Source organism: Megalobrama amblycephala, linkage group LG17, assembly GCF_018812025.1.
Source record: "Megalobrama amblycephala isolate DHTTF-2021 linkage group LG17, ASM1881202v1, whole genome shotgun sequence".
Lineage (NCBI taxonomy): Eukaryota > Metazoa > Chordata > Actinopteri > Cypriniformes > Xenocyprididae > Megalobrama > Megalobrama amblycephala.
The window spans coordinates 26,615,604-26,629,289 of record NC_063060.1 but is presented as its reverse complement, the minus strand read 5'-3'; the positions used below and the strand labels follow the sequence as shown (position 1 = coordinate 26,629,289).

The 13,686-nt window shown below is 37.1% G+C and overlaps 1 protein-coding gene across 1 annotated transcript in view; it reads left to right on the top strand.

Annotated features, from left to right (window-relative positions):
• ptprfb (protein tyrosine phosphatase receptor type Fb) overlaps nucleotides 1-13,686 on the top strand; it is a 235,675-nt gene that overhangs the window by 194,760 nt on the left and 27,229 nt on the right. The window contains 3 exon segments of the mRNA XM_048162494.1: nucleotides 7,386-7,546; nucleotides 10,625-10,636; nucleotides 13,023-13,135. Of these exon segments, the coding sequence (XP_048018451.1) occupies nucleotides 7,386-7,546; nucleotides 10,625-10,636; nucleotides 13,023-13,135 (286 nt within the window).

Below are 13,686 nucleotides of genomic sequence, written 5' to 3'. Positions count from 1 at the left end.
TATATTTTAAAAGAATTTGCATTAGACATAATTGAGTTTGATTGACAGGCGATCTAATATCTATCATAACGCCGAATCCGCTGTTATGTCCGACAAAGCAGTCAGGGAAGTTAGTGGATTAACGTTGGTGGACTCGAACTTGAAAAATGGTGTGTACTGACATCTTTCCGCGGTTGAAACAACATTCCTTCTGATGTTCTTTCGTGTTTATTTGATGCAATAAATTAACGACTAGGAAGAGGTGATCGTTTCAGCTGCTTGAACTGAGGCGCTACAGCGATCTGTCACGACACAACGGTATTTATTGTTTAAACTTCTTTAAAAATTACAATATTTGAAATTTGAGACTTTGTTTCATATCAAAAGTAACCTCCTCTGTTTTGTCTGTTGACGCGTTGTCAGTGTCCTCTTTGCTCCGTGATGTGGCCTATTTTTCACTGCTCGAGAACGCCATGGCTTGTCGGACATAGCAACAGTAACTAAAGGGGGCGGGTCTTTGCGAACAGTCAGTTATATACTATATATTTCAAATAAATAGATTTTAAAAATAAAGCTTATGTTTGTCCTTTTTTAATACTTAATGCTTAATTATACAATACTATTTCTCCAACCCTCAACATTTAGCATGTGAGGCTAAATAATAAACTAACTTAGCATGTTACATAAACTAACTTTATTCACTGAGCATGATAGTTGAACAGTTTTCAGTGTGCTCTAAATTTAGTGAAATATTTGTCGTTGTCTCTTCTTCAGCATTGAATGTTAGCTTTATATGTTAAACTGAAATGGATAAAAATATGCACTGTAGTGAACAGATTATTATTATTATGACTTTGTGACCAAATGAATCGATAATTCCCATACCCAAAAGAATCAATATTAAAAATGAATCAGAATGAATGAAATCATTACCTTGTGAATGAAATTTACTTTTAATTCACTTTAGGTTTAGTTAGTTTCAGCAATGGTTTTGTTGCATTTTTTTAGCTTTTTTCAGTAATTACAAGTAGAGAATCACTAAAGACACCCATGAGCATTTCAATTCATCGTGAGGACCAGTAAGACACAGTGTCTCCATGTCCATGGAGAGAGACAGAATGTCTTTGTGCACAAGCATCACTTGAGGCACATAAACAAGCCCAGAGTAGTGTGAAATCGGATGATAGATAGAGTGTGTAAACAGAATCTGTTTAAGCAAGTGCGGAGAAGCAGGCTTAAGATGTTATAAATGAGAGCGAGAGACAGCACTTCGACAGGTTTGAAAAGAAGAGAGCTGTTACAGCTGTCCAGCAGTCCATAGGAAAAAGAACATTAGAGAGCAGTGAGCTTTTAAAGAAAGAACCACAAGAAAAAAGTGTAACGGAGGGAGAGAAAGAGCGTCAGCTGGCTGGTAAAGTTAGGAAGGAGGGCCTGTGGCGGCCGAGCTGTTTCTGCCAGATAAAGTGTTTACATTAGCAGAATGCCCACACTGAGACCCCAGTGCTGAGATGATGTCGTTTACCGCTCCTCTTCTGCCTGAGGACACAAGCCCATCCTTATCCGCTCAATGGATTTTGCGTTAGTTAGTATTCAGCTTCCTTGTTTTTTTTTTCCTCCTTGTCTGTAGGACATGCTAAACACATTAGTGACGTTAACTGCCTTTAACACATCGTACTCAAATTGTGTTAAAGTGCCAGAGGAAGCAGAGTGCTGTCGTTTTATTCGACTCCAAAGCATCTGTAGAAAACGCATTGCACTGTGGTCTACAACCAAAAAAAATAGATTTTTGAAATCCCTTTGATGGGAAAATCTCACAAAGAAATGTCTGACTCATATTTTATTATACAAAAAAGAGGCCTATTTTTAGGACTATTAAGATTAGCATTTATGTTCAAATTTTCATTACTGTAATTTGAAAAATGTCATTCTCATTAGTTTAGTACAGTAATGTGGATAATTGTACATTTAACATTTAAATTTCACCATTCAGAAGCTTTTATCCAAAGGGACTCACAAATGAGGGAAATCACAAGCAATTTATCATAAAGGAACCAATTTTCACAGTCCTGCAATGCAGAGCTTTGAGAGAAACGCAGAATACAGAAGCTGAACCAAAAGTATATATTACAAAAAAATACTTGTTTCTTGTTTGTATAGAAAATGGCTTTGTTTTCGGTGATTTACTTATTTATTTAGATATCTTCCATATTAATCTAAATTTCTGTCCCAACTGAGCATGAAAATCAGTGCGAGATAGGGAATTTTGTCTTTTTTTTTTTTTTTTTTTTTTTTTTTGCAATGTTTCTCTGTGTAGCCCTGCCCACAGAGAACTCTCATTGGTCCAAAATTATGTGCCACATGACTGTCTACAAAAGCTGGTAGCTGTTTTTACATTTTTTATACAGTTTCCAACTGGTCCAAGTTGGTGTAGATGATCAGCTGGTTAGCCTGGTACATCAAGTCAGTTAAAGCAAGTGGCCAACTTTTAAACTGGAAGAAACTGGTTCCAACAACTAGCTTGAGCTTAAAGGCCCAACTCATGGCAAATTTCTTAGTAAAAAGAAGTTCGAAATAGCGGTAAACTGTGGTATACTGCGAACATCCACGCTGTTGATAGCGGCGTTTAGGTGAATATGTACCTATGTGCTGCACACTTTCCTTTCAATAACAAATTAAACACAAAGCAAAAATGACAGCAGTGAGAAAACGGTAGTTAAGAAAGCATCTGATCATAGTAATGTGGATGTTTGCACGAGCTCTGCAATTCAGCACTCCAGTATCTGAACATGCAATACATGAAAATAAAGAACAGAACCTCTACTTTAAAAAAAAAAAAAAATATATATATATATATATTATTTTAGCTTCAATCATTCCTTTTTTATCAACACATGAATATAGGTGAGTTTCATGTTTTTTTTTTAAAAAGTGACATTTTGAGCAAAAAGCTGAGAAAATCACGTTTTTATCAAACACTACATCTGGATCATATGTGACCCTGGACCACAAAACCAGTCATAAGTCGCACAGGTACATTGTATGGGTCAAAATTATCGATTTTTCTTTTATGCCAAAAATCATCAGGATATTGTGAATTTCCTACCGCAAATATATAAAAAATGTATTTTTGTGAGTGGATATGCATTGCTAAAGAACTTCATTTGGACAACTTTAAAGGCGATTTTCTCAATATTTAGATTTTTTGTTGTTGTTGTTGTTGTTGTTGTTGTTTTTTTTTTTGCACCCTCAGATTCCAGATTTTCAAATAGTTGTATATCGGCCACATATTGTCCTATCCTGACAAAACGATAACAACAATACATCAATCGAAAGCTTATTTATTCAGGTTTCAGATGATGTATAAATCTCAATTTCAAAAAATTGACCCTTATGACTGGTTTTGTGGTCCAGAGTCACACATTCAATACGATGATCAAAGCATAGATGCTGTAGATCGCTTCCATCAAAACCCCCAAAGCTTGCACTATACCACTCCTATACCACTTCCTGGATTGACATTTCACTCAGTAACATTAGGCAGTTTTCATTTATATGCTGTTATTGTTGATGATCACATTATTTTTCATATGCATGTGCTTACATATGAGATCGGTCGTTTCTGTCTGTGACAGAAGAAGATGCGTAAAGACCAATTCACACCACACAGATAAACGCCAACAAACACCAATGAACAAGTTGGCAGTTGGATTTAGAATTTTATGAACAATAACTGTCATGTTCACACTGCCCCAACAGACCCCAACAAACACTGATTGAACATGGTCAGTCAGGTGAAAACAAACTCCAACAGACGCCATCAGGGGTAACACACTGATCAGACAAAACCCAACACACGTGTTTGTTGGTGTTTGTCGGTGTTTGTCTGTGCTGTGTGAACTGGCCTTATGCCCCAAGTATGTAACAGTGAAAACATGGAAACCCGGAAAATTCTGTTTGGCAGAGAAGCGTTTTCTCATAAATAACGGAAAATTCTGTGTTTGGCGGGGAAAGAGTTAAAGGGTTAGTTCACCCAAAAATGAAAATTATGTCATTAATGACTCAACGCTCATGTCGTTCCAAACCCGTAAGACCTCCGTTCATCTTCGGAACACAGTTTAAGATATTTTAGATTTAGTCCGAGAGCTTTCTGTCCCTCCATTGAAAATGTATGTACGGTATACTGTCCATGTCCAGAAAGGTAATAAAAACATCATCAAAGTAGTCCATGTGACATCAGTGGGTTAGTTAGAAGTTTTTGAAGCATCTTATATAGATTTTGGTCCAAAAATAAAAAAAAAATGCGACTTTATTCAGCATTGTATTCTCTTCTCGAGTCGTGAACCCGGATGAACAACAGACCCGGAAGAGAATACAATGCTGAATAAAGTCGTAGTTTTTGTTTCAGTATATTGCACATACATTTTCAATGGAGGGACAGAAAGCTCTCGGACTAAATCTAAAATATCTTAAACTGTGTTCCGAAGATGAACGGAGGTCTTACGGGTTTGGAACGACATGAGCGTGAGTCATTAATGACATAATTTTCATTTTTGGGTGAACTAACCCTTTAAAAGCAAGCAGCTTTACAGTATTAAATTAACCGGAGAAGATTTCCACATCAAAGTAGGCGGAGCCTCAGAGCGCACCGGCCTATTTACATAATCACCATGGACCAATGGTAGTTCAAAGGTGGTTACCAGCCAGGGCAGTTCGGAAAGTTTGCTTTGGTAAGCTGTTTCGAACTCCCATAACTACCACAAAATGAACTTCGTTTTGGCCTGATTTTGTTCTAAATGATGTCACACCAGTTCGTTTTTCAATTTTGCTTGAAGTACATCGGGGCCTTAAGCCAATGATATGGTTTTTCCAGGTCTTTGCTAAAGAAAAGCCACAATTATGCAGTGAAATGTATATTTCCAGTACATCACGCACACACGCAACCGCCCGCCTTCACATAAAGGATCACGTTAACAGTGAGATTGTCATATGAGCAGTGCGATAACACAACGTCTTCATGACTTCATGACTCTCCTCCAGCTATTATCCTGCTTATCTCTTCAATTAATATCTGTGCACTCTTAGACGAGTCAAGCTGAGCTGAGCAAGTGATCTGGATTATGGTGCCCCACTCTGTATGATGGGATGAAGTGGAAGGAAGGGAGATAGAGAAAGAGAAGAAAGCTACGGGGGTTTGGCCATCCATATGGATGGCCTCTCCCAACACAGAATAAGGGAGTGATAGTGGCAGGTCCATCTTTCCTCAACTTTCTTTCTTTGTTCTTTCTTTTCCTTTTTCCCCCAATTTTTAACGCAGGCAGATTGTGAGGCAAAATTCGAACCTGTCCCATGGCGCATGCATAGAAGAGGGCACAGCAGATATCTCATTTATGTCCCCTCACGCTGGCTCTTTTTTCTTCCTGTCACTCCCTCCCTGCCTCCAGCCAGCTCACTATCACCATGGTTTGAGCACTAATGAAGAGGATATGATTCCTCTCCTCAGCTTCCATTTATCAAAGCTACAGAGAGGTAGAGGGGGGGGGGTGTCCTCTCTCTCTCTCTCTCTCTCTCTCTCTGTGTGTTCTTCTCACACAAATTCCTCTTTTCTTGTTCACATCTTCCTGTATATAGTCACATCTACTCAGAGGTGTGACCTATGCTAATCCAGGGTGAATGCGTGTATGGCAGGGGTTAAAAGGAGCTTTGTTAAGGGAACCTGGTCTGACATGGAGACAGATGTGATGATGTGTGTGTGCAGGGCCTGTTGTAGGTTATTTTAGTTTTGCTTTTTATTTTAATGCTATTTAACTATTTTAAATTTGCTTTTTCCATTTTAGTAATTGAAGTTGAACAGTGAACATACATTCCTAGAAAACCTGAAAATAGGAGGGAATTTCAAAATTGATATGAATCAGAAATATAATATACACTAATGTTCAAAAGTTTGGGGTCTTTTTTTGGGGGGGGGGTGATACTTTAAGCAAGGATGCACTGAATTGGTCAAAAGTGACAGACGTATAATGTTACAAAAGATTTCTATTTCAAATAAATTCTGTTCTTTTGAACTTTTTATTCATCAAAGAATCCTGAAAAAATGTTATAAATGTTTCATGAGCAGCAATTCAGTATATTTGAATGATTTCTGAAGGATCATGAGACACTGAAGACTGGAATAATGATGCTGAAAATATAGCTTTGCTATCACTAGAATCAGTTACTTATTAAAATCTATTCAAAACATTAAACTGTTATTTAAAGGTGCAATGTGTAAGTTCTTGGAGGATCTATTGTCAGAAATGCAATATAATATACATAACAATGTTTTCAGTGGTGTATAAGGACTGTTTGGTCCCACTTTATATTAAGTGGCCTTAACTACTATGTACTTACATCAGAACATAAGTACAGTGTACTTATTGGGTTCATATTGAATTGCAAAGCACTTTTGCTGCTATTGAGGTGGGGTAAGGTTAGGGAAAGCTTTGGTGGTATGGGTAGGTTTAAGGGTGGGTTAAGGTGTAAGGGATGGGCCAACAGTGTAATTATGAATGTAATTACAGAAATTAATTACAGATGTAATTACATGTAGGTGTTTTTAAAATATAAGTACAATGTAAAAATATGTATGTACACAATAAGTGCATTGTATCAAATTATTAATTTAAATGTAAGTACATAGTAGTTAAGGCCACTTAATATAAAGTGGGACCAACTGTTTTTATTACCTTAGAATGAGGCATTTCTATGTACATACACCGCGGGACCCCTTACATGTTTAGACACCATTTTGCGCCGGCATGTTTCTACAGTAGCCCTAAACGGACAAACTGCTCTGCAGAGTGCGTTTGCTTTACTGGCTTCTCTCTGCTGTCTCGGACGATGACATCTTTGTCCTGTGTTGCCCACCGTAGCTTCTCTATATTGCAATTTACAACTTCACCACTAGATGCCGCTAAAAATTCACACACTGCACCTTTAAATTTTATTAATATTTCATATTATTTTAGTGTATTTTTGATCAAATAAATGCAGCCTTCAGCATAAGAGACTTTCTTCAAAAACATTAAAAAATAAACTAATATAAAATAAAAATATACTAACATTCTTATAGTCAATAATGACCACAGGAAACAGTTTATAAGTTCTTAGCACAGCTAAGATGTCTGCTAAATATCATGACAAAGACACAGAAACTTTCAGTCAAGTCAAGTCACCTTTATTTATATAGCGCTTTTTACAATGCAGATTGTGTCAAAGCAAGCTACATTAATGTAACTTTAGCTACATTAATTTTGATTTCAAGTGAAGCATCCTATCCAAACAAACTCTTATTTGCTCTTGGTCAGCCATATTGTGTATGTTGTTGCTCTGGACTAACACAAACTTTCTCTCTCTCTGTCTCTCTGTAGCGGACCTTTTCAGCCAGCCCGTACTCGGACCTCATCGTGGTGTCGGACGAAAGCCATGTGCAGCGCAGTATAGAAAAGCCTGAGATGCTTTGGGTCATGGGCCCCGTGCTCGCCGTGGTGCTCATCATCATCATAGTTATTGCTATCCTGCTCTTCAAGAGGTGAGGAAGAGGTTTCCCATCACTCCTTTCTGACGATCAGTAGAGGTTCACTGTTCACTGGATTTCGCCTGTGAACATTCACTGAACAACGGTAAATGTTGACCGCACCCTTATAATCGTTCCTCCTGATAAGATAGATCCCATATTTCAATTTCTGTTTGAATGCAATGTTTGAATTATCTTAATTTGAGGTCTTTCACAATTAGTTGTGATTAATTAGATTTAATATTCACCATTCCATGTAATTATTTCTATATTATGTCAGTTGACAGCCCTAGTTTTCACTGTTGTTGATGGGGTTATGAAGAGAGCAACTCTCTCGAAGTTCACTAGATGTGACGGGAAAAAATATCAGCCTTTGTGAAAGTCTCATTTTAGATGAAATACACCCCTGCACATCATCGTCGGCGTGACTCTGAATTCAGGGCTGCTTTGTACATGGAACAAGATGTGGCTAATTTTAGCTAGCTTTCCCGCAGAGAGAACAAAAGGAGGACATTATTCATAATGACATCTTGACTCAGCCGAATAAGGCAGACATGTAGCTCGCGGCATGACCCGGTGGTCCCATTCACAACGCTGATACAGTACTGACTAATACTCCCTCTAGCCCGTCTTAGTAAAATCCCTTACTTCAGAGCAAACCTTGCGTTTGTTTTGCTCTGATTTTCTCCATGTTCGACACAAATCCACCGTTTCAGCCCCCCTGATGGCGCAAGGACTCTTTTAGCTTTGCACTGACTCGAATCGAGGCCGTTCACGAGCGAAGATGTAGCAGCGAAACGGCAGCGTCAGCTTTTGGTCTCGGTAGGCCAGCGGTTATGTGGCTGTGCCGGCACACCCTGCTGATGCTATTCTAAAAGCTGTCATCTTGCACTGCCCACCGCTGTGAGCCGGATAGTCCAGCGAGTAGCTCTGCTATTGTAATGCTTCAGGACTGATATCTGGTCTCTTTCACTGCTGGCCTAAAATTTCTCTCTCATATGTTTGTTCACACTGACAGTGATATTGTCGCTGGAGGCCACAACACTGCAAAAATGCTGTTCTTTAGTATTTTTGTCTTGTTTCCAGTCTAAATATCTAAAAATTCTTAAATTCAGATGCTTTTACATAAGTAAACATTTTTTCAGTTCATTATTTTTTCTTGTTTTCTGGAAAACAAAAAATCAGAATGAAGTGAGTTTTTGCTTAAAACAAGCAAAATGATCTGCCAATGGGGTAGGAAAAATAATCTTGTGTCTGTTTGAAATCTTTTTTCTTGTTTCTGTCCCAAACAGAAACAAGATAATTTTTCTTACCACATTGGCAGATCATTTTGCTTGTTTTAAGCAAAAAATCACTTCATTTTGATCTTTTTTTTTTTTTTTTTTTTTTTTCCCAGAAACCAAGAAAAAAATATCTTACATCATTTTACTTATCTATAAAGCATCTGGATTTAAGAATTTTTAGATATTTGGACAGGAAATGTACTTGAAAAGTAAGAAAAGCATTTAATTATGTAGGAATGCACAATATTATAATTTTAACTGATACCGATAAGCACATAATTTCATGTTGTGGCTGATAACTGATTAATGGATCATATTAAAATTTTACAATATTTTGTCTAAATAAATTAAAAAACATTAAAACCTAAAATCAATTGTTTTGTGGACAAATGTATATTTATTTTGAGATTTGCGGAAGGTCACATTTAACAGTGTTTTTAAATTATTCGTATGAGCGTTAGATGACAACGAAGGTCATCTAAATGTAAAAATAAGATATTAAATAGAAGTAAATCTGTAATATCGGCCGATTACTGATATGGTACTGATATATTTTGCCTCCCTATGAATATGTATTTTTTAATACGTCATGAGCAAGATGAAAAACAGCACAATAATAAATAACACTAAAAAATAATAATTAAAAAAAGATTACACTTTATTTTACAGTGCCGTAGTTACATTGTAATTGTTCAAATAAGTACTGAGTAATATTAATTAACTACATGTACTTACTATATAGTTACAGTTAGGGTTTGGTTTAGGGTTAGTTACTTATAATTATGCATAATTTACTGTTATTACTGTTGTAAGTACATGTAGTAACGTGCAACTACGGCACTGTAAAATAAAGTGTTACCAAAAAAACTAATATTGGCCGATAACTGATACGGTACCGATATATTATGCATCTCCATTATTATGTGTTTGTATATAAATTGAAGCAGGTTATAATACATTGTGTTATAAGAACAAGATGAAAAAGACAAGGTTTTTGACCAGGTTTTTAACACAACAACAAATAATTTTAAAAAGTTTAATAATGGCCGATAACCGATAGGGTACCGATACATGATTGTTATTGTAAGTTAATTGAAGCTGTTGATAATATGTAATGTCATAAAAACAAGATGAAAAAGACCATTTTTGACATGGTTTTCTACACATTTTGTATTTTACCCCTGGATGTGGGCAGAAGAGGTAGTTAGAATTACCTACAGGTAGTTACCTAATATTAAAGGGATAGTTCACCAAAAAATGAACATTTTGTCATCACTTACAGTACTCACCCTCAAGTTGTTCCAAACCTGTATGAGTTTCTTTCTTCTGTTGAACACAAAAGAAGGTATTTTAAAAAATGTTGTTAATCAAACAGTTGCCGGTAGCCACTGACTTCCATAATAGGAAAAAAATACTATGGAAGTCAAAGGTCAACTATCTGGTTACCAACATTTAAAATAACATTTTTTGTGTTTAGCAAAAAAAAAGAAACACATACAGATTTGGAACAACTTGAGGGCGAGTGAGTGATGACAACATTTTTCATTTTGGGGTGAACTATCCCTTTAAGTATCACCTACTTAATATTTGTGAGCTGAAGCAAAGGCTGAGGGAGTGTCAGTCAGTCATTTCATATAAGTACTTAATCAAATAACGTTTCTCTTTTTAAATCACCATCTTCAAACACAAAGTCAGATTTCTGAAAGACATTTTTGAAACCAAGGTTAGCCGCACAGCTCATTTGGGTCTCTAGGTGTCTGACAGGAACTAATCACATGTCTCTTCCTTTCTCCGCTTCGTACAAACGCAGCAAACAGGAGAGGTAGGTACCTTCAGATCATGGCCAGGTGTCTTTCTGTCATAGTTTTCATTTCAGAAGTGTCATCTGTCTCACTCTTCACAGGCTGCAGGGTTTACAGGTGTGGCCGCACATGTTACTGTTCATTTTCATGTTGTTTTGAATGACTATCAGTTCAGTTCATCCAAAACAAGATGTTGGCTGTAATTGCCTTTCTAAATAAAGACTGACAGTAGTTCACCCTCACATCCTGCTGTCCTTGAAAAGCTCCAGTCCATTGGGTTTTCGTCGTTACAGTGGTGCATGCTTGCTGTTGTGATCGTGATGTTTTATTTTTGGAGATGTTTTTTTTTGGTTTTTGTTTTTTTTCTTGCCGTGCTGTTCGTGTTGATCCTTCACCTCCTCCTGAAGGTCACTCAGACTGAGCGTGTGCAGTCAGCCTTTCTGCTGTCTCACCTGAGCCCTGAATGGCCCATTGTAAAGGAAATGCCAGCCTGGCGGCTGCCGAAATAGAAATGTTCTCGTCTTCAAAGCTGACATTTCCCTCCACCGAACTGTTGTGTTTCTTTTTTCCCCCCCTTTCCTTCTTACTCGCTAATGTACAAAATATATCTCAAACACACATACAAGCTCTCTCTCAGAGCAAAATGGACATTTTCTGTTATTTTTATCTTTGCGTTTCATTCTGAACCCACTATAAATGGATCCTTTTAGCCTCTAGTGTATATGTATTAACTCCAAACTGAATAATTGAAGCATGCTGAGACTTACTGTACGTACAAAAGAGGCGAGGGGCTACATGTCCAGCGCTCTAGTGATTAGCGATGCTGTACGCCTGGCTCTGTTAAGTGGCGTATGCTGAAGACCCTTCGGTGCGGCCCGCCTCTCTGGTGTCAGCCTCATTTGAGCTCTTCGGGCATTATGAAAGCTAGAAAACTGTGCTCAGAACCTTACAAATTGAGTGCAGTGAGATGTGAAATTTCCCGTGCAGTTGGCTCTCCCATTTTGGTTGGGGATTTGTGTCCATGTGTCTGAGGATGGGTTTTCACTGACAGATGTTCTGCGTCTCTGTGTGTGTGTGTGTGTGTGTGTGTGTGTGTGTGTGTGTGTGTGTGTGTGTGTGTGTGTGTGTGTGTGTGTGCACGACAGCTTTACCTGCTGGAAGAGCGCGCTCGGGTGTGCAGGTGCTACAGTGCCGTAATTACCGGTGTTGTGCCATCCAGCTGATGTGCTAATTACCTAGTCGCCTTGTTTTCCCCACAAACAAGGAGCGTCGCACCCTGAATATTTAGTGAGCTTGCTAACGGAATCGAGCGAGGTGCTGAACAAACACGCTATTTGGCTTTTATTTTGGATCACCGTGACCCCATCACATCCCAAAGGGAAATCCTAATGTGCTCTAAAAGCAGCGATGCTTTAACAGGAAATGAGGCTTGTGCTTTTTAGACTGATTAATATGTTGTCTTAAAGACCTCATGAAAACAAATTTAGAGTATTGTGACTTGTAGACAATCTCTATTAGCTTTTAGGTCATCTATACAGATATAATAATTGTATGCATTTTAAATGCCTTTCCAGGAAAAACTAACCAAAATATATTATATTATATTATATTATATTATATTATATTATATTATATTATATTATATTATATTATATTATATTATTTTATTTTATTTTATTTTATATTATTTTATTTTATTATTTGTATTATATTATATAAGATAGTATACTAATTTAGTGTAATATAAAGTACTATTCAAAAGTTTGGGGTTGGTAAGAAGTCTCATGTTCAGCTCCATTTATTTAGTAAAACAAATACAGTAAAAACAGTAAAAAAGTTTTAATATATTTTAAAATGTTTTCCTTCAGAAATTATTCTAATATAATCTGGTTTGCTTCTCAAGAAACATTTCTGATTTTTATCAGTGTTGAAAACACTTGTGCTAGATAATTTCAGGATTCTTTAATGAACAAAGTTCAAAAAGAAAGTTTAAAATAAAAATCTTTTTTCTTTTTTTTTTTTTTTTACTGTCACTTTTGATCAGTTTAATGCATCCTTGCTGTATAAAAGTATTAATTTCTTCTGAACCCAAACTTTTGAAGTGTGTATATAGTTGACTAAATGTTTAGTCCAATCAGATTCTTTCTAGACTAATAAGCAGCAAATCACGTGTTGAGTTGTCAACACAAGACACAAAATGTTACTCTTCAATGGTGTTTAATAGATGTTATTTTATTGAGATGCTAATGTCCACATTTCACTGTCCCATCCCTCAAAACAATTTATTTTATCTTACTTTTGTTGTAGAATATTTCGAATCTGCAGTCCATTCTCTGTTGTTGAGGCTGTCGTAGCCTGAATGAATTCAATAGCACTACTCATGCTGACTCCATTTTGTTCTTACAGGAAGAGGGCATCCCCCCTACCTAAAGATGATCACTCTAGTGGTGTGAAGGATTGTCTTCTGGCCAACTCGTCTGATCCTGTAGAAATGAGGAGACTCAACTACCAGACACCAGGTAACACATCACACACCATATGTACTGTAGACACACGCTACCAATCTGCCAGAGCCCCATGTGTTCTCCACCATATGCACGTGTATACTTTGCCTATGACTCAGTGTGTGATATTTGAGCTTATCACCATATGCCCAATGCACAAACACAAATCCAGTCTTTTCCTTACATACACAATACATGCACATCATCCATTGTACTATATCATCTGTATCTTGTTCAATAACCCTGATATTATTTTCTCTGTGCACAAACACGCATCAGCATATGCCACCAAATGTGTCATTTAGCATAAACAGTATGTGTATGCACACACAGATACATGCTGACTGAACTGACAGTGTGTCTTTGTAATCAGAACGATCTGTCACTGCCGTGCGTATCTTCAAATCTTCACGGCCCGCCCACCCCACCCTTAAAGACAGAGCACATGAGAGAGGAGGCACTTTTGGTCATAACACTGCATCTGAAAGCCAGATAAAAGCTTTATTTTATTTTTTATTTTTTATATTAGAGCTGCACGATTCATTTATAAAATATTGCCATCTCCA